This window comes from Schistocerca piceifrons, chromosome 7 (assembly GCF_021461385.2).
Source record: "Schistocerca piceifrons isolate TAMUIC-IGC-003096 chromosome 7, iqSchPice1.1, whole genome shotgun sequence".
Taxonomy (NCBI): Eukaryota; Metazoa; Arthropoda; class Insecta; order Orthoptera; family Acrididae; genus Schistocerca; species Schistocerca piceifrons.
The window spans coordinates 356097914-356118289 of record NC_060144.1 but is presented as its reverse complement, the minus strand read 5'-3'; the positions used below and the strand labels follow the sequence as shown (position 1 = coordinate 356118289).

At 39.9% G+C, this 20376-nt stretch overlaps 1 protein-coding gene across 1 annotated transcript in view; it reads right to left on the bottom strand.

The window, feature by feature from the left end:
- Window positions 1-815: 815 nt before the first annotated feature.
- Window positions 816-20376, bottom strand: part of LOC124804908 (ubiquitin-like protein 7) — a 65073-nt gene continuing 45512 nt past the window's right edge. Inside the window, exons 7-8 of the mRNA XM_047265285.1 lie at window positions 13031-13131; window positions 816-1272 (exon numbers count right to left, since the gene is read on the bottom strand). Coding sequence (XP_047121241.1) covers window positions 1066-1272; window positions 13031-13131 — 308 coding nt within the window. The 3' untranslated portion in view covers window positions 816-1065. The remainder of the gene's footprint in view (window positions 1273-13030; window positions 13132-20376) is intronic.

The window sequence follows — 20376 nt, the reverse complement described above, 5'->3', positions numbered from 1 at the left end:
AATGGCGCTGTCTTTGAGTCATCTGCAGTGTTATCTGAGGAGGGATATGTATTTCCGTCGTGAATTGTCACAGGTGATGAAACATGGTGTCACCATTTTGAACCGGAAGGAAGCGTCAGGACAGGTAGAGGGAACATGCGACTTCATCACCTCCAAAGAAATCAAAGGCTATGCACACCTGTCCTGTTAAGGTCATGATGTCCTTTTTTTACCACAAGGGCCCACTGCTTGTTGAGTTCCTGGAATGGGGAACCACCATCAATGTCCAGCATTATCAAGCCACTTTACCGAACCTTAGACGAGCCGTCATATCGAAACGCCTAAGTATTTTATCCTCCTGCATGATAATGCCTGCCCACACACGGCCAATGCGGTGAAGATGACATTGCAGCAGTTTCGGTGGGAAACACTGGAGCATCAGCCGTACAGTCCCGTCCTTTCACTCTGTGACTTTCATTCACGGACATCAATTCGCAACGGACGACAAAGTGTGTGACTGGGTCCTGGCCTGGATCCGACAGCAGCCTACTAACTTCTTCGAGGATGCAATCGACTGGCTAGTGTCACAATCAGATAAATGTGCCAACAGTTTTGGCAACAATTTTTGAGTATGTGTACTGTGTATAACTACAGATTTGAGTTTGTAAAATAGTTACCGTTACTTTACACCAGCGACCGGGTTTCATGTGAATGCCTCTTATATAACACAAAATTAATATCGTAATTGCTGATTAAAACCTGGATATTATTTTTGCAAATTAGTGATACATGGGTGGCTTATTGAATTACATTGTGGGAGTTCTTAAACTTAACAGTAAATTTGGACAAATGTTTTATTCAGAATAGTTCTTACAACAGTAATTGATATCAGGTTTACCTTATTAGACCACCAAATTACTGAATATCTCAGCAACAAAATGAAACTCATCGGAACCTATGTGCAATAAAATACATAAGTATGCTAAAACTTGCTTTGTTTTCATGTGGCAGACAACAACATTGTAAACAAAGGACAAGAGATTTAGACCAAGCAGGAATGATGTACAAAATCAAACTGTCTTAGTTTCAGGGAGGAGATGAAGATAGTCCCCAGCTGAAGACTAAATTTATTGCTGCCTGCACATCACCACCTGTGGCTACCAGAGCTTGGCGATTCAGTGCTTCATCTGAGAGTCCCATCTCCTGCATCTGCTGCAGCTGTCTTGACAACCTTCGACGTGAAGGGCTTGACTGACCCTCTGTGTCAGATGATTGATCTTCTCCTCCACCGGCCTGTAAGGGAAGTTGATATATGATTTACTGGGTAAAATTCAATAAATATATACTCTAATCTCACTCTGATTAAATGAAGTATCTTATCTTTTCAAAAAAACTAGGTAAATAAATTAGCCATATTTAAACAACATGAGATGTGGTAGTAATGCACACAGACTTTTGAAAAAAGTGTCATCTATTATGGAGTACTGAAGTCAGACAAACAGGAGATAAAAAAGGTTTCCACAGAAAGGTGTAAATGAGTGAGGTTGTCTAAGCATGTATGGAAGTTAGATTAATAAGCAGACACTCCCAGCAAAACTACTTTAAAGAGACTTGTTAAAATCGGTAAGCATTATATGGACTTACAACACTTTACTCCTTCAGCTGCACTATTTAGAAAACTGACAGTTTTTTCAAGCTTCCCCCACCTGTGTTCACTGAGCAGTCCCCTTAAGTGTAATCTGCAGAGTATTCATGTAGATGTAGTTGGTTGGCAACATAGTGTATGTAATTATAATGAACTATCACAGCACATATTCTTCAATAAAAGCTTTAGTGTGTGTTTTATTATTTGGAAGAAAGAACAGATTCCGATTACAATACCTTTGTTTATTTTAAAACTAGTAGTAGTCTATCTGAGACTCCTTCAATATTTGAATATGGTTTTTATTTTTATGTTTACAATGTAGCATACATCTGCATTTCCGCTTTGTTCTGTCTGTAGCGAAAAATCCAATAAATGATAATACTTGGTGACATCTGGAAATGGATAGAAATTAATCTGAAAATTGATTAAATCTGTCAAGCCATCAAGGAGGAGTTGCTTTACAATTAGGCAGACAGAAATTTTACATGAATATGGTATTTCACTCTTGTTTTGAGGATACAATTAACCACTGATTAATCTGTGATAAATAGCGTATAATATTGTTCAGTTGTATAAAAAGTTTTAAGCTCACTGATGTGAGCTTTGTGGTCAGTAACTGTTGTAAACAAGATTTTTAGGGTCTGGTCCCAAAAGTCGGTTATTTTGTAACTGACTAGGAAAAACTTTTTGAAGCCCAATGTTCACATAAGCATTTAAATAATTCTAAATCTTTTGCACACCACCCATGTTCTAAAGGCAACTTGCCATCTTTTTACACCAAGTTGATAACCCAGAAGTAATACTTTATTGACAACTTACTTGTTGCTCAGTATACGTGGACAAGCCCTTGAGCATCTGAATGAACTAGAGGCATGGCAATATGCAACACTAAGCACTGCACGTTCACTGTGCAAATTGGAGAGAATACAATCATCCACCTTTAAGTATGTGACCCAGAGCATTGTGCACAAAACTGAAACAATGGAAAGTCTCTATCCCATGTTTTGGTTCCATTCACCCCGTAGGTTTTGTTGTTGTTGTTGTTGTGTCTTCAGTCCTGAGACTGGTTGTTTGATGCAGCTCTTCATGCTAATCTATCCTGTGCAAGCTCCTTCACCTCCCAGTAAATACTGCAACCTACATCCTTCTCAATCTCCTTAGTGTATTCATTTCTTGGTCTCCTTCTACGATTTTTACCCTCCACGCTGCCCTCCAATGCTAAATTTGTGATCCCTTGATGCCTCAGGACATGTCCTACCAACCGATCCCTTCTTCTAGTCAAGTTGGGCCACAAACTTCACTTCTCCCCAATCCTATTCAATACCTCCTCATTAGTTACGTGATCTACCCACCTAATCTTCAACATTCTTCTGTAGCACCATATTTCGATAGCTTCTATTCTCTTCTTGTCCAAACTATTTATTGTCCATGTTTCACTTCCATACATGGCTACGCTCCATACAAATACTTTCAGAAACGTCTTTCTGACACTTAAATCTATACTCGATGTTAACAAATTTCTCTTCTTCAGAAACGCTTTCTTGGCATTGCCAGTCTACATTTTATATCCTCTCTACTTCGACCATCATCAGTTATTTTGCTCCCCAAATAGCAAAACTCCTTTACTACTTTAAGTGTCTCATTTCCTAATCGAATTCCATCAGCATCACCAGACTTAATTCGACTACATTCCATTATCCTCGTTTTACTTTTGTTGATGTTCATCTTATATCCTCCTTTCAAGACACTGTCCATCCCATTCAACTGCGCTTCCAAATCCTTTGCCGTCTCTGACAGAATTACAATGTCATCGGCGAACCTCAAAGTTTTTATTTCTTCTCCCTGGATTTTAATACCTATGCCAAATTTTTCTTTTGTTTCCTTTACTGCTTGCACAATATACAGATTGAATAACATTGGGGAGAGGCTACAACCCCGTCTTACTCCCTTCCCAACCACTGCTTCCCTTTCATGTCCCTCGACTCTTATAACTGCCATCTGGTTTCTGTACAAATTGTAAATAGCCTTTCGCTCCCTGTATTTTACCCCTGCCACCTTCAGAATTTGAAAGAGAGTGTTCCAGTCAACATTGTCAAAAGCTTTCTCTAAGTCTACAAATGCTAGAAACGTAGGTTTGCTTTTCCTTAATCTTTCTTCTAAGATAAGTCGTAAGGTCAGTATTGCCTCATGTGTTCCAACATTTCTACGGAATCCAAACTGATCTTCCCCGAGGTCGGCTTCTACCAGTTTTTCCATTCGCCTGTAAATAATTCGCATTACCATTTTGCAGCTGTGGCTTATTAAACTGATAGTTCGGTAATATTCACATCTGTCAACACCTGCTTTCTTTGGGATTGGAATTATTATATTCTTCTTGAAGTCTGAGGGTATTTCGCCTGTCTTGTACATCTTGCTCACCAGATGGTAGAGTTTTGTCAGGACTGGCTCTCCCAAGGCAGGCAGTAGTTCTAATGGAATGTTGTCTACTCCCAGGGCCTTGTTTCGACTCAGGTCTTTCAGTGCTCTGTCAAACTCTTCACGCAGTATCGTATCTCCCATTTCATCTTCATCTACATCCTCTTCCATTTCCATAATATTGTCCTCAAGTACATTGCCCTTGTATAGACCCTCTATATACTCCTTCCACCTTTCTGTTTTCCCCTCTTTGCTTAGAACTGTGTTTCCATCTGAGCTCTTGATATTCATACAAGTGGCTCTTTTCTCCAAAGGTCTCTTCAATTTTCCTGTAGGCAGTATCTATCTTACCCCTAGTGAGATAGGTCTCTACATCCTTACATTTGTCCTCTAGCCATCCCTGCTTAGCCATTTTGCACTTCCTGTCGATCTCATTTTTGAGACGTTTGTATGCCTTTTTGCCTGCTTCCTTTACTGCATTTTTATATTTTCTCCTTTCATCAATTAAATTCAATATTTCTTCTGTTACCCAAGGATTTCTAGTAGCCCTTGTCTTTTTACCTACTTGATCCTCTGCTGCCTTCGCTACTTTCGTCCCTCAAAGCTACCCATTCTTCTTCTACTGTATTTCTTTCCCCCATTCCTGTCAATTGTTCCCTTATGCTCTCCCTGAAACTCTGTACAACCTCTGGTTTAGTCAGTTTATCCAGGTCCCATCTCCTTAAATTCCCACCTTTTTGCAGTTTCTTCAGTTTTAATCTACAGGTCATAACCAATAGATTGTGGTCAGTGTCCACATCTGCCCCTGGAAATGTCTTACAATTTAAAACCTGGTTCCAAAATCTCTGTCTTACCATTATATAATCTATCATACCTTTTCGTATCTCGAGGATTCTTCCATGTATACAACCTTCTTTTATGATTCTTGAACCAAGTGTTAGCTATGATTAAGTTATGCTCTGTGCAAAAATTCTACCAGACGGCTTCCTCTTTCATTTCTTAGCCCCAATCCATATTCACCTACTATGTTTCCTTCTCTCCCTTTTCCTACTGTCGAATTCCAGTCACCCATGACTTAAATTTTCGTCTCCCTTCACTACCTGAATAATTTCTTTTATCTCATCATACATTTCTTCAATTTCTTCGTCATCTGCAGAGCTAGTTGGCATATGAACTTGTACTACTGTAGTAGGCAGGGCTTTGTGTCTATCTTGGCCACTATAATACGTTCACTGGCGCTGTTTGTAGTAGCTTACCCGCACTCCAATTTTTTTTATTCATTATTAAATCTACTCTTGCAATTACCACTATTTGATTTTGTATTTATAACCCTGTATTCACCTGACCAAAAGTCTTGTTCCTCCTGCCACCGAACTTCACTACTTCCCACTATATCTAACTTTAAACCTATCCATTTCCCTTTTTAAATTTTCTAACCTACCTGCCCAATTAAGGGATCTGACATTCCATGCTCCCGATCTGTAGAATGCCAGTTTTCTTTCTCCTGATAACGACGTCCTCCTGAGTAGTCCCCGCCCGGAGATCCGAATGGGGACTATTTTACCTCCGGAATATTTCACCCAAGAAGACGCCATCATCATTTAACCAACAGTAAAGCTGCCATGCCCTCGGGAAAAATTACGGCTGTAGTTTCCCCTTGCTTTTAGCTGTTCGCTAGTACCACAACAGCAAGGCCGGTTCGGTTAGTGTTACAAGGCCAGATCGGTCAATCATCCAGACTGTTGCCCCTGCAACTACTGAAATGGCTGCTGCCCCTCTTCAGGAACCACACGTTTGTCTGGCCTCTCAACATATACCCCTCCGTTGTGGTTGCACCTACGGTACGGCTATCTGTATCTGAGAATACAATCATCCACCTTTAAGTATGTGACCCAGAGCATTGTGCACAAACTGAAACAATGGGAAGTCTTATCCCATGTTTTGGTTCCATTCATCCCATCAGCAAATATTATCAGACATCCAGAATATCATCTGGAGCTGTCACATCAAGGAATCTGATGGGACATGCTTGTCAATCAGTTTCGCAATTGTGAAATAAGTGTTGCCATGGCCTGCAGCAGTGTGAGTTTGGGTCTCTGTATGGTTGTGTGTGTCCTTTCTACTAAAAAAAGAGCCGATGCTCAAAAGCTAGTGAATACCATTTCTGTTATGTGTGTCTATAGACCACACATCAGTCTGCTACAGGTGAGAGGATGCCTCTCTCTTATTTTATTAATTGTTCCATTTATTGCAATGAAACAACAGAGAAATACTTAAAGCAACACAAGCAACTTTTCACTCATCTGTATACAACATTCTGAAAATAGCATGTCTAAGTCAAGTTATTCCATGAAAGTATTAAGTTCTTTGTTTCCCTCATTTTTCTCCAATGTATGTTTTTTACTGAGATATACTAGGAAAGTAAATGAGCAGTGTATAATTATTTTTTACATTATTAATTTAACTTGTTCAAAGTATGTACAACATAAGAGAACTATATGTCAGGTTTAATATAATGAAAGGCTGCATTTGTTAAGACACTGTCCCACATACTCAGGAGGATGGAGCCCTAGTATCCTGTCCAGCCATCCTGATTTAGGTTTTTCATAGTTTTCCTATTTAATTTCAGAAAGTTGCTGGGATGGCTCCTCTAACATGGCTACAGCTGACCACACATCCTCCACTCTCCTCATTAAACACATGTGCAAATTCGAATGGCTGTATATAAATGGCTAATGTTTTCTTTTTTTATGTTGACACATCCTGTATTATTGTGAAACTATCCTTACAAAAATAAATTACCAATACCAAGTTAAAGTGTGTTGAAACAGCCAATGACATGTATCAAATTGTCTGCAAGACATTGAGGTATGTCCTGTTGTTTTCTCTGAACAGTATTCCCATTTTTGTGTATGTTGATTTGAGTTGTGCAAACTATCACTCTGTATATTATTTGTAATATTTTACAGTAACTGTTGACAAACAAGAGAATATCTTTGCACTGAGAGTTGTGATAGCACAAAAAGTGTCAATGAACAATGTAACTGAATAGAGCAGACCACTTAGAATAGATGGAGATGGTCTGATCATTTCAAGTGATAGGTGTGGGAGAAAGTGATCTGTTGCTTTACTCTTACTGGAACATACAGGTTCTTGAAGTTTTACAAGAAACATTTGTGTGATATGCAACTAATTTCCTGTAACACTTCTCACTAGAGTGAAATGACCATCTTTGTGACACTCTTGATGGTCTAAGTTCTGCTTGTGGGTAAGTCCCCAGTTCAATTATAATACTGGTCTGATATTTCATAATCCCTTACTTTGTCCACTAGCTGCAGTGCAGAACTGCACCGAGTGCCTCTTGGAAGTCAAAAGTACACAGTATCAACCTGGTCATCATTATCTACTTCCTTCTCATTCTCATAGGTAGAGTTTCGCAGGACTATTTGGGCCAATTCCATGTTGATACCCACAGAGATATATAGAAAATATAGGCAAATGTGAAATGGAGGTGGTGTATTTGTCACAGTAGACAAGAAACTCAAATCCACCAGAAAGAAACTGCAGATGCATATGAGATTGTCTTGGCAAGACACAGTATCAGGGCTGTGCATAAAATGATAATTGGAACCTTCTGTCACTCACCAGACTCATCTTCTGATGTAACCGAAAACTTCAGAGAAACACCAGTTCACTTGTACGTAAGCTCCCTAACTGTACGTAATCATCAGTGGCAACTTTAATCATCAACAAATAATTATGAAAATTATAGCTTTGTTAGGGGTGGGCATGATAAGACATCCTGCAAAACATTATTAAATGCCTTCTTTGAAAACTACCTGGAACAGATAGAAACCCAATTCGTAATGAGCAACAAATAAACCTGGCTTCTTTGAGGATGTCTACATCAAAATGCCATGATGCGGTTGTATCAACAAAATACAAGGACAATTGAAACAAATAGAAACATATAATTACATGCTCAGTGAACCAGATAAAAAATCTGGTATTGTCATACCTAAACTATTAAAATTTAAAAAATATAAAAATCATATAAATATAAATTATTAAAAAATATTTAAAAATTATAAAACAATAGTTGAGCATGCACTGGGCAACTATGTACACAGTAGAACAGTTCATAATGGGAGGGAACCTCCGTGGTATACAGTCACTGTAAAAATACTTCTAAAGAAATCGAGATTATTGCCTAATAGGTGTAAAACAGAGTGTATGGCTACAGATAGGGAGATGTTGAATGAAACCCATCTAGCTGTTAAGAGAGCAATGCGTGATGCCTTTAATGACTACCATAGCAGAATATTTTCAAAATAACATTTCACAAAATTCAAAGAAATTTCCATCTTATGTAAAGGATGTCAGTTGGTACCAAAGATACTGTCCAGTCCCTAGCAAATAAGACAGGAACTGAAATTGAGGGTACCAAAGCAAAAGCTGAAATGCTTAACTCCATTTTCAAATGCTCCTTTACTAAGGAAAATCCAAGAGAATTGCCCAATTTAATTCTCAAACCACAAAAAAGATGAATAAAGTAAGTATTAGTATCAGTGGAATAAAAAGAAAAAAAAAACTGGAATAATTAAAACTGAACAAAGCCCTAGGGGTCCAATGGAATCCCTATCAGTCTTAACACCTAATTCCAGCTGAGTTTGCTTCGCTGTTAGCTATAAGCTATTGTAGAACTCTTGAACAAAAAACTGTGCCCAGTAACTGGAAGGAAGCACAAGAACACCTGTCTGCAAGGAAGGTAGCAGAAGTTGGCCCATAAAACTACCATCCAATATCCTTGACATTTCGTTTCTTATAGATCTTAGAACATGTTCTTAGCTAAAAAACAATGAGGTATCTTGAACTGATTGACCTCTGCTATGCCAGCCACCATGGATTTCAAAAACAGACCATATGAAACACAACTTGACTTTTCTCACTTGACATCCTGATAGTCATAGATCAAGGCAGTCACGTAGATGCAGTATACCTCAATTTCCAAAAAAAAAAAAAAAAAATTAATTTAGTACCACACCTATGTCTATTACCAAAGTATGATCATATGAGGTATCAGATTAAATATATGACTGGATTGAGGATTTTCTTGGTATGAGGGACACAGCATGTCATCTTGGCTGGAGAGCCATCAACAGATGTAGAAGCAATTCCGCGTGTACCTTAGGGAAGCGTTTTGTATCCCTTGCTGGTTCAGGTTGTATATTAATGATCTTGTGGGCAGTATTAATAGTAACCTCAAACTCTTTGCAGATGTTGTAGCTATATGAAAATAATCAATTTCTGACAATATAATATCATTGGGCAGATAAAAAAAATCTGCTCACCAAACTAGACAAAGCAACAATATGTGTCATACCTCAATGAGGAACTTTAAACCCCTAGGTCAGGACAGGTACTTATGTCTCAAGTTTAAAAAGAATAGTTGACCATGCACTGGATAGAAATGTACCCATTAGGACAGTTCATAATGGGAGAGATTGCCCATGGTATACAGTTTCTGTAAAGAAGCTCCTTAAGAAACAGACTATTTCATAGTAGATGCAAAACAAATTGTAGGGCTATAGTCAGAGAGGTGCTGGATGAAACGTATTTGGCGGTCAACAGAGAAATGTGGCGCCCGCCCGCCTGCCCACCCACCCACCCACCCACCCACCCACCCACACACACAAGGTTTAATTTATGCAAGCTTTCAGAGCCAGAGGATCCTTCTTCTGGCAGAAGCAGTTGGAGGAGGAGGAAAACTGGTGGAAGGAAAACACACACACACACACACACACACAAAAGGTTTAATTTATGCAAGCTTTCAGAGCCAGAGGATCCTTCTTTTGGCAGAGCAGGTGGAGGAGGAGGAAAACTGGTGAAGGAAAACACACACACACACACACACACACACACAAAAGGTTTAATTTATGCAAGCTTTCAGAGCCAGAGGATCCTTCTTTTGGCAGAGCAGGTGGAGGAGGAGGGAAAAGGGGGTGAAGGAAAAGGACTGGAGAGGTTTAGGGAAACAGGTACAGTTTAGAAACACCATCCAGAACCCCAGGTCAGGGGAGGCTTACCAGATGGAATGAGGAAAGACTGACTGTTGGGGGACTACATTGGAAAAGATTTGAAAGCCTGAGAGCTTAAAGGTGGAAGAAAGAGTAATATGGAAGGCAAAGATTGCTGCTAAAACATTGTGTGTGTGTTAATAAGAGTGAAAAGCAACATGTCCTTGGTTCTCACCACCAACCCTGCCTTAAATTATGTTAATTCCTTCTGTCTCGTCATTTCTTCACAGTAACTACTTCTTTCCTCATTCCATTTTACTTTTCTACATCTTTCATTTTCTGACTTTTCTATTTTTTGCTGTTCCCTCTCCCACTTGTTACGTACAAAGCACTTAGCTTTTCACTCTTATTAACTCATGCACGGTGTTTCAGCAATAATCTCCGTCTCATATATTACCCTGTCTTCCATCTTTAAAATCTCAGGTTTTCAGATCTCGTCTGGTGCAGTCTCCAACAATCAATCTTTCCTTCTCATCCTGTACAGTAAGTCTCCCTGACTCAGGGTTCTGGCTGACTTTTCTGAACTGTATCCTTTTTTCTAAATCTCTCCAGTCCATTTCCTTCACCCCTCTTCCTTACCCTTCAACTCTTCTGCTGGAAGCAGGAACCACTGTCTCCACAACCTTACATAAGTTAAATCTGTGTGTGCGTGTTCTCCTGCTGCCGCTTGGTGAGAAGATATTTTTTTTTTATCCATCCAATTACATTTTAGTACACAAATATTCAGTCAGATCTTGATAAGGTTTTAAAGTGGTTCAGAGACTGGCAACTTGATTTAAATGTTCAGAAATATAAAATAGTGCACTTCACAAAATGAAAAAATGTAGTATACTTTGACTATAATATCAATGAATCACTGTTGGAATCGGCCAACACATGCAAATACCTGGGTGTATCACTTTGTAGGGATGAAATGGAATGATCGCATAGGCTCAGTTGTGGGTAAAGCAGGTGGTGGACTTCAGTTTATTGGTAGAATGCTGGGAAGTGCAATCAGTACACAAAAGAGATCAAGAACTGGCTTTAAATGATGACTCTAGGAATCTACTACAACCCCCTGCCTATTGGTCACATAGGGACCGTAAGATAAAGATTAGAATAATTATGGGATTAAAACAATCATTCTTCCTGCACTCCATACATGAATGTAATGGGAAGAAATCCTAATAACTGGTGCAATGGGATGTACCCTTAACCATGCAGTTCACATTGGTTTGCAGAGTACAGATGTAGAAGTAGAGTCTAAAGATTCCAGTTGCGACTCCCTAATACTATATTCATAGGATACTATGTTCTTGTTTTGTGAAGTGCACAATTTTATGTTTATGAAAATGTAAAGCGAGGTGCCAATCACTGCACCACTGAAATCTTATCAAGATTTGACAATATTTGTACAGCCTCACTCAGACTGCATTTCATGTGCAAAAAGTCTGAGGTTAGTATTAATATTGTCCACAAGATCATTAATATATAACGTGAACCAGCATGGGATCCAAAATGCTTCCCTAAGGTACACACGAAATTACTTCTACATCTGTTGATGACTCTCCAGCTCAGATAAGATGCTGTGTTCTCCCTACCATGAAATCCTCAATCCAGCCATATATTTCATCTGATATCCCATATGATAATACTTTGATAATAGGCATATGTGTGGTACTGAGTTAAATGCTTTTTGGAAATCAAGGTATACAGCATCTACCTGACTGCCTTGATCTATGACTCTAACAGAGAAGCAAACTCAGCCAGAAATTTGGTGTAGGCTGTATGGATTCCACTGGACGCTAGGGCTTTGTTCAGTTTTAATTATTTCAGTTGTCTTTTAACGCCACTGACACTGATACTTACATCATTAATCTTTTTGGTGGCATGAGGATTACATTGGGGCAATTATCCTGGATTTTCCTTTGTAAAGCAACGTTTGATAACAAGGGTTAAGCATTTCAGATTTTACTTTACTATTCTCAACTTCAGTTCCAGTCTCTGCCACGAGAGTGCCACTAACAGCCTTCACGTGTCACCACAATTTCTTTCGAATTTAAAGGCTTCGCACATTTCTCTGTTGACCGCCAAATACGTTTCATCCAGCACCTCTCTAACTATAGCCCTACAATTTGTTTTGCATCTACTATGAAATAGTCTGTTTCTCAAGGAGCTTCTTTACAGAAACTGTATACCATGGGCAATCTCTCCCATTATGAACTGTCCTACTGGGTACATTTCTATCCAGTGCATGGTCAACTATTCTTTTAAACTTGAGACATAAGTACCTGTCCTGACCTAGGGGTTTCAAGTTCCTCATTGAGGTATGACACATATTGTTTCTTTGTCTAGTTTGCTGAACATATAAATCTGTCTTCTTGTATTAGATGCTCTTTGTGTTTTGGTATTTACAGTTTCTGTAACTGCCTCATGGTCACTGATACCAGTTTCGAAGCGGACTTCCTCAAAAAGGTCAAGTGTAACTGTTGCCATTAGGAGGCATATAGATAGCCTTTTTTCTATGCTGTATTTTCAAGTGAAACAGAAAAGAAAATGACTAGTAGTGGTACAGGATATCCTCTACCACACACCATATGGTGCCTTGTGGAGTATGTAGGCACATGATGCTGTAATATATTTCCATCATGGGTGGGGTTCTGAAATATCAGTTCTAAGTAGTTTTCAAGGACAGCATATAGTAATGCTTCGCAAGCTCTCTTGTCACACCCACCACTTATTTTGTTACATTACACTGTTTTTTATTTTTATCTGTTATGTTTGATTATTGCTGTTGATTTTAATTAAGATCAAGACATTTAGTGTCTACTTGTGAGTCATCAATACAACGCATGCAACTCATATTAATACTGAGTCCATTAGCATTCTCTGAACAATATGTAATACATAACTGCAGCAATATTTATCTACTTACACTCGCTATCGCTTGTTGCATGGCTTGATTGAACAGCTCTGGTGTAATGAGTCCACTCGTTGAGCCAGAACCTGAAGGTTGCGGTGAACTTGACATAAATCCTGAAGGGAAAGAAGTGAAAAAAACATTATTACAAAATACAAAGATGTTTGACAGACTTCTTATGAAATGCTTTTGGTGCAGTTCCTCAGTTTGCTTAATGACACAGCTGATGTATGCTGGTTTAACTTCTGCAAGGATTTTATTTATTCTGATATATTAGCCTACTGGTGTGAGTGACTTCTTACTTTCTCTCCACCCTCCACAACATAATCCACTCCTTTTACCTGTCCTGATTTTTCCTCTATGTCAATTTGATCTGAATATTTACCTTGCTTTGGACATAACAGATAATAAATGAGTACACATTATCTTCCACAGTTCCGATAGTCACTCAATTTCATGAGCCTCCAAAAAAAAAAAACCTACCCCCCTCACTCGCACACACAACTGCAGTATCAGGCAGCTGAAGCTACACTTCGAGCAGCAGAAGCAGTGCATGATGGGAGAGATAACTGGGTGTGGGTAGGAGGAGACTGGGGCAGGGTGAGGAAGGGATAGCAAGGTAGGGGTGGGAGTGAAGGACAGTGATGTGCTATTGGGGAGTGTGCAGGGAGGAAGTGGAGAGAGAGAGGGTAGGGCAGCTAGGTGCAATCGGGAGGTTAGACGGAGGGCAAGGGAGAGGCGGGGGTGGGGGGGGGGGGGGGCGGTAGTGAAAAGGACAGAAGTAAAAAGACTAGGTGCGTTGGTGGAATAGAGGGTTGTGTAAGGTGGGTAAGGGAACAGGGAAGGGGCTGGATGAGTGAGGACAATAACTAATGAAGGTTGAGGCCAGGAGGGTTATGGGAACATAGGATATATATTGCAGGGAGAGTTCCCACCTGCACAATTCAGAAAAGCTGGTGTTGGTGGGAAGAATCCATATGGCACTGGCTGTAAAGCAGTCACTGAAATGAAGAATGTTGTGATGGGTGGTACCCTCAGCAACAGGATGGTCCAGTTGTTTCTTTGCCACAGTTTGTCGGTGGCCATTCACGTGAACAGACAGCTTGTTGGTTTTCAAGCCCACATAGAATGCAGCACAGTGGTTGCAGCTTAGCTTGTGGGTCACGACTGGTTTCACAGGTAGCCTTGTCTCTGATGAGATAGTTGATGTTTGTGACTGGACTGGAGTAGGTGGTGGTGGGAGGATGTATGGGACACGTCTTAGATCCATGTCTATTACAGGGATATGAGCCATGAGGTAAGGGTTATGAGCAGGGGTTGTGTAGGAATGGACTAGTATACTGTGTAGGTTTGGTGGACGGCAGAATACCACTGTGGGAGGGGTGGGGAGGATAGTGGGCAGGACATTACTCATTTCGGGCCACAACGAGAGGTAGGTGAAACCCTGTCGGAGAATGTAATACAGTTGCTCCTGTTCTGGGTGGTACTGAGTTATGAGGGGAAAGCTCATCAGTGGCCAGACAGTGAGACTTTGGAAGATGGTGAGAGACTGGAAAGATAAGGCACGGGAGATTTGTTTTTGTACAAGGTTGAGAGGATAATTACAGTCTGTGAAGGCCTCAGTGATACCCTTGGTATATTTTAAGAGGAACCACTTGTCACAGCAGATGTGGCGCCCATGGGTGGCTACACTGCATAGAAGGGACTTCTTGGTACAGAACGGGTGGCAGCTGTCAAAGTGGAGGTATTGCTGGTGGTTAGTAGGTTTGACATGGACAGTGGAAATGATGTAACCATCTTTGAGGTGAAGATCAACATCCAGGAGGTGGCTTGCTGGGTTGAGTAGAACCAGGTGAGGCAAATGGGAGAGAAGTTGTTGAGGTTCTGGAGGAATGTGGATAGGGTGTCCTCACCCTTCCCCTCCCCCCCCCCCTCCCATTCAGCCCCTTTACTGTTCCCTTTCCTGCACTATACAGCCCTCTATTCCACCAACACACCCAGTCTTTTTACTTCCGTTCTTTTCACTACCTCCCCCTCTCCCCTCACCTCTCCCCAGCCCTCTGTCTAACATCCCAATTGCACCTAGCTGCCCTACCCTCTTTCCACCTCCTCCCTGCGCACTCCATAGCAGCAGTTCAGTTCACTATACCCCACCCCCAACCCTGCTATCTGTCCCCCTCCTCATCACAGCCGCCTCCTATCCCCATCCAGCTGCCTCTCCCATCATGCACTGCTGCTCGCAGTGTGGCTTCAGCTGCTAGAGACTGCAGTCACGTGTGTGTGTGTGTGGTGGGGGGTGATGGTCTATTCTTGACAAAGACCTTCTTGGCCAAAAGCTTATTTTGTGACAGTCTTTTTGTTGTGCCTACCTGTAACTCAGCACCTCGTTTTCATAATATTGTTACCTTCCATCCTGGATTTTTCATTGTTTAATTTTGTGAATCTCTTTTATTTTCTTTACAACCAATTCTAATTCTGTAGTAAGCAGCTTCTCCATTACATGGAAAAACAATTAAAAATCTTTTTTACCTTCAACTATAAAGAGAGCGACATGGGAACATTACTGTATGACGACAATTTGCCACGTGTTTCAATCCCTGTTCTCTAACGTTTCTAATTTCCTTTGTTTTTCTCTGTCAATGAAACATATTATTAATCTGCTGTTTGAACAACTGTTTCTACTGACAACAGTACACTGACTTCAGTATGGAGTTTTCTGTCAACAATCAAACAGTTCAAAAATAACAATAACATTTACAAATATTAGAAGAAGAAATGACTTACACTATCCCTCCCTTGATCTTAGTGTGGAACAAGAAGAAATGCAGAACTGGGACACAAAAACCTTGGACCCCCTCTATACAGTGATGTAAACAATTCAATAGATATTTTAATTAATTTCAAACACAAACTGAAATAATACCTGCTTCACAACTCCTGCTATTCCACAGAATAATTTCTGAATGTGTATTATTATTATTATTTTGTGTGTGTGTGTGTGTGTGTGTGTGTGTGTGTGTGTGTGTGTGTGTGTGTGTGAGTGTGTGAGTGCGCGCGCGCGCGCGCCTCTTTTTGCCAAATACATAATTCACTGAAAAAATGTATTTTAATTCAGTACACATGTTCCGCATTACAGTGAGAGGTTGCAGTTATGACATACGGAACATGCAAAGAATGAAACTAAACTGTATGTGACAAGTTAAAACTATTTATTCAACAGACCTAGATTTGACAAATGATGTTTGGCTTGCATATGTCGTGGATGGGCAGTTAAGCTATAAAAAAAGATCTTTTCCCACACCAACTCAAAGCTTCAATGTATCACAAGCCTCCCTCCTTTTACTTCCAAGTTCTGCAGAGATGCTCTAATAACTCTGTTACAAGACACAAGACGTAATCGGGTCTTTTGTTTACCCACAGCCTCTGGGTCATTCCAGGGAATTAATTACTTTACTTTATCTGTGACAATTTATGTGACAAGTTAAAACTAGGCACTGAATGGGGATTTGAACCCAGTTACCTCCTTTTTGTGAGCAATGTGCTACCATTTATGTCATAAGAGGAAGAGCTTGTGACAAATTCATGCTTTGAGTTAGTGTTGGCAATGTGTTTAGGTGGCACTATTAGTAGTGCATTGCTTACAGAAGGGAGGGACATGGGTTCAAATTCCAGTCCAGCTCGAAGTTTTAACTTTTCACTTACAACCATTACAACAAATAATTCCTGTAATTTTTACCTGTTTCGTCACTATTCTCTTCAGTTTTTATGTATTCAAACAGTGAAGGTTTTGCAGTTCCACAAATGTTATGAAGATATGTTTTCCTTAATAATTCTTATCTTCACTATTGTTCTCAACCTTTCAATATTTTCTGGAGCTGGCTGGATCATTGTATAGTAACTTGTTCATTTTATACCTAGTGTGTAGACAGTAAACTTGTCATGAAAACATTATAATGTTTATTTGATGGCCCCTGACTTGGCACTGATTGGGATAGCTGCCTTTCTTGAAACATAATTTCATATTTATTTCAAGATTTTGACTGATTAACTTTCTAGTTATTAAACTTCTCACCAACTGTAACAGCTCACAAGATAAAAGAGTTATCTCATTTAAGCTCAAATCCTCATCTCTAGTCACATCTCTCTCTTCTCTTCGACTGTTTTTCTGCACAACATAAGTCCTTGGGATAAATGCCAACAATATCTAAGGCCTCCTGAAAGAATTCATCCTGGAAACAATCGCACTAGTGTCACTAGGTATGCCGGAGAACTTCTGTGACGTTTGGAATGTAGAAGAGTGTTACTGGCAGAAATGAAGGTGAGGGCAGATCATGAGTTGTGCTTACATAACTGTCAATTGAGCACCTGTCCACTAAAGACACTGTTCACAGGTTTGAGTCCCAGTCCAGTACACTCTTAATCTGCCAGGAAGTTTCAGTAACTAAGGAGTTATTTGTAGTGTTCCTTTACAGTTTGGTGGTCCCTACCAGTCAGTTTCTTAGGTTTGCCATAGCACTAACTGGGCTCACCACTCCCGTAACATTTTCGCTGTCCACAGTGGACCTGGGAATACAAACTACACCAACATAAAACATTCCTAACATGGCAGTGAAAGACTGTGTTTTATGGGCGAAAAATGTACTCTTTAGATTGATGCACTCTGAAAGTTTATCCAGGGAATCAATTCTGTCCATGAAGAGGAAGTCTGCAAGTTCTGCAAAATACACATCTATGGATAACATCACCTGTACAATGGACTCAGGATGTTTTCCTGGCACAAATTTATTTGTAAGTGGGAGTAGGCAGAACTGATGGTACCACCTCCGCCTAAACTCCAAGACCCACACATATATACAGATGCATTATCTTGATTATTTTTCTTCTTTTAAATTCAAAGACACATTTGTATCTTTTTATTGAGTTCCAGCAGCTGAAATAAACTTTCCTTGTTTTGGTGAAGGGACACCAGTCTCCACACTCACTGATTTGATTATTGTGTCACGTGTTCTTCTCTATGTACTGATAGACTGCCCAAGATGAGTGTTTATTTTTACTTGTTCCACGATTTGAAAGCCAAGATTTATCAATAATGTTCGTTCCCCTCATAGATATAATCATGAGGCCTCTACGAAAAGGAACAACAGATTATTTGTTGTGGACTGGCAAGACAGCCAATCCACTATGACAGGTAGCCGAAAGGCACGCGTTTAAGCTCACGCAGGATGGCATGAGGTCTGGAACAGGACAAGGTCTTTATAGTAGCAAAAATAGTACGTAGCTTCTGGAATACTTAACTTTAATCCATAATTGGTGAACATCGGTCTGACGGTACATGCATCACAAGATAAATAGCAATTGATAATGGCGCCTTGCTAGGTCGTAGCAAATGACATAGCTGAAGGCTATGCTAACTATCGTCTCGGCAATTGAGAGCTTAATTTGTCAGTGAACCATCGCTAGCAATGTCGGCTGTACAACTGGGGCGAGTGCTAGGAAGTCTCTCTAGACCTGCCGTGTGGCGGCGCTCGGTCTGCAATCACTGATAGTGGTGACACGCGGGTCCGACGTATACTACCGGACCGCAGCCAATTTAAAGGCTACCACCTAGCAAGTGTGGTGTCTGGCGGTGACACCACATTATTGATAGAAACAAATGTTGCAGATGAAAGTAAGAAATCCAAAACATTGGGATGAAAATTTAATTTGCGTTATTCACCAAATTATGGCACACTGTAAGTTATGGTGAAACAGATGAAACACAATCAAAGTCAACTGATGAATTCAATCATTCAGGAAAAATCATTATCAAATGACTCAGTTGCTGGAGTGCTCACAAACTGGATCCATGTTGCAAGAAACATTTACTGAATAGTTGGAGACCTTCCACAGAATAACAAATCCCCACTAAAATGAAAAGTAACCATCTACAAAACATATTATCTGTTACCATCACTTCTGTGAATTATATCCACACAAGACAATTACATAGACATAAAGTAGTTTGCCAGGCGAAAATCCATCAGTTTCACTTTAAAAATTTGTTTATCATCACTGACAGACTTCAGACGTTGGGGATGCTCAACAAAATGTATGTCAGAGAATGCTACATGCTCTTCTGAACAGTAATTAAGGATTTACTTTAAACACATAGATCATTCTTCTACCATGTATTCACAGAATGGATGCTGTTATTCAAGCATGCAAGGAGATGTAGTGCAGTGTCAATATAAGAATTAAATAGAAACCTGCATGAGCTCTGTGAATTAACACTACACGTGTGTCTGGATTGTTCTGTTTTGAGATAAAAATGTTCGGACCACCTCAACTGAGCTGTGGAAGAACATTATTCTGTACACACCTAAATGACAGAATGTGGAGAATGTCTGCATATATTATTTGCAGTTTCAATAAATTTTAATCAGATAATTGGGAGCATTTCACTGAATCACTCTGTATTTTCAGTATTATTGTATAGCTGTAATTAGAGGAAATGACTAAAGTTTTTAAGTTTTCCACATTTTGCAGTTTATCCTAAACGTGCTTAGCACTTATCTCTATACACATTTAAATTTCTTGCATTATTGTAGTGATCACATTTTAGTCTTAGTTTCCCTTTATCATTTATTACATATTTTAATGAAATATAGTACAGTATAAACCATCTGGCAGTAACCAAAAGAAAATTCTTTAACAAATAGGTAGCAATGGGTATTTGCATCAAAACAAGTAATATTATTTTACAAAAATCTTAAGCAATTTCATTTTTGAAAAAGAAGGACTTGTAGTCACATTCCTTTCTCACGACAGATGAATAATCAAACAATAAAGTAGGTCAATGTTCAATACTCTAGGACAGTGAGTTGAAGGATTAAAATTACACTACAAAGTACATTCAGACTTCTTACACTCAACAGTAATCACACTGCACACAGCAGTCTCACAATGCCAAATGCTACCTTATGGAAATTATGTTGGACATCTGGGATGACATCACTCTGGCAGAGCTTACAGGTGGGCGACTTAGACAACTGGCAGAGGCCTTCTGTCACACAGTCACTATGACTGATCACGACAGTGGTCGAGCCTTTGTCTGCAAGGAGGATCTGTTTTGAGACCGTGTATAGCTGTCCTCTCTTCCGCTGAAAGGTCAGTGTTCTTAGGAAGGGACAGGAGAAATATGGTTAGGTGGGAGGGGGGAAACACCACAGGTGATGGACTGGGAGAGGCAGGTTTCTAAATAACCTCCAATACCTGCTTAAAGCCTAGGGCCCTTCCCCTGAATCCATTTCCCTCCTCACCCCTATGATACCCTGCACACCCACCTTCTAAATGCTCCTCAAAATGCACAAACCCATCAATCC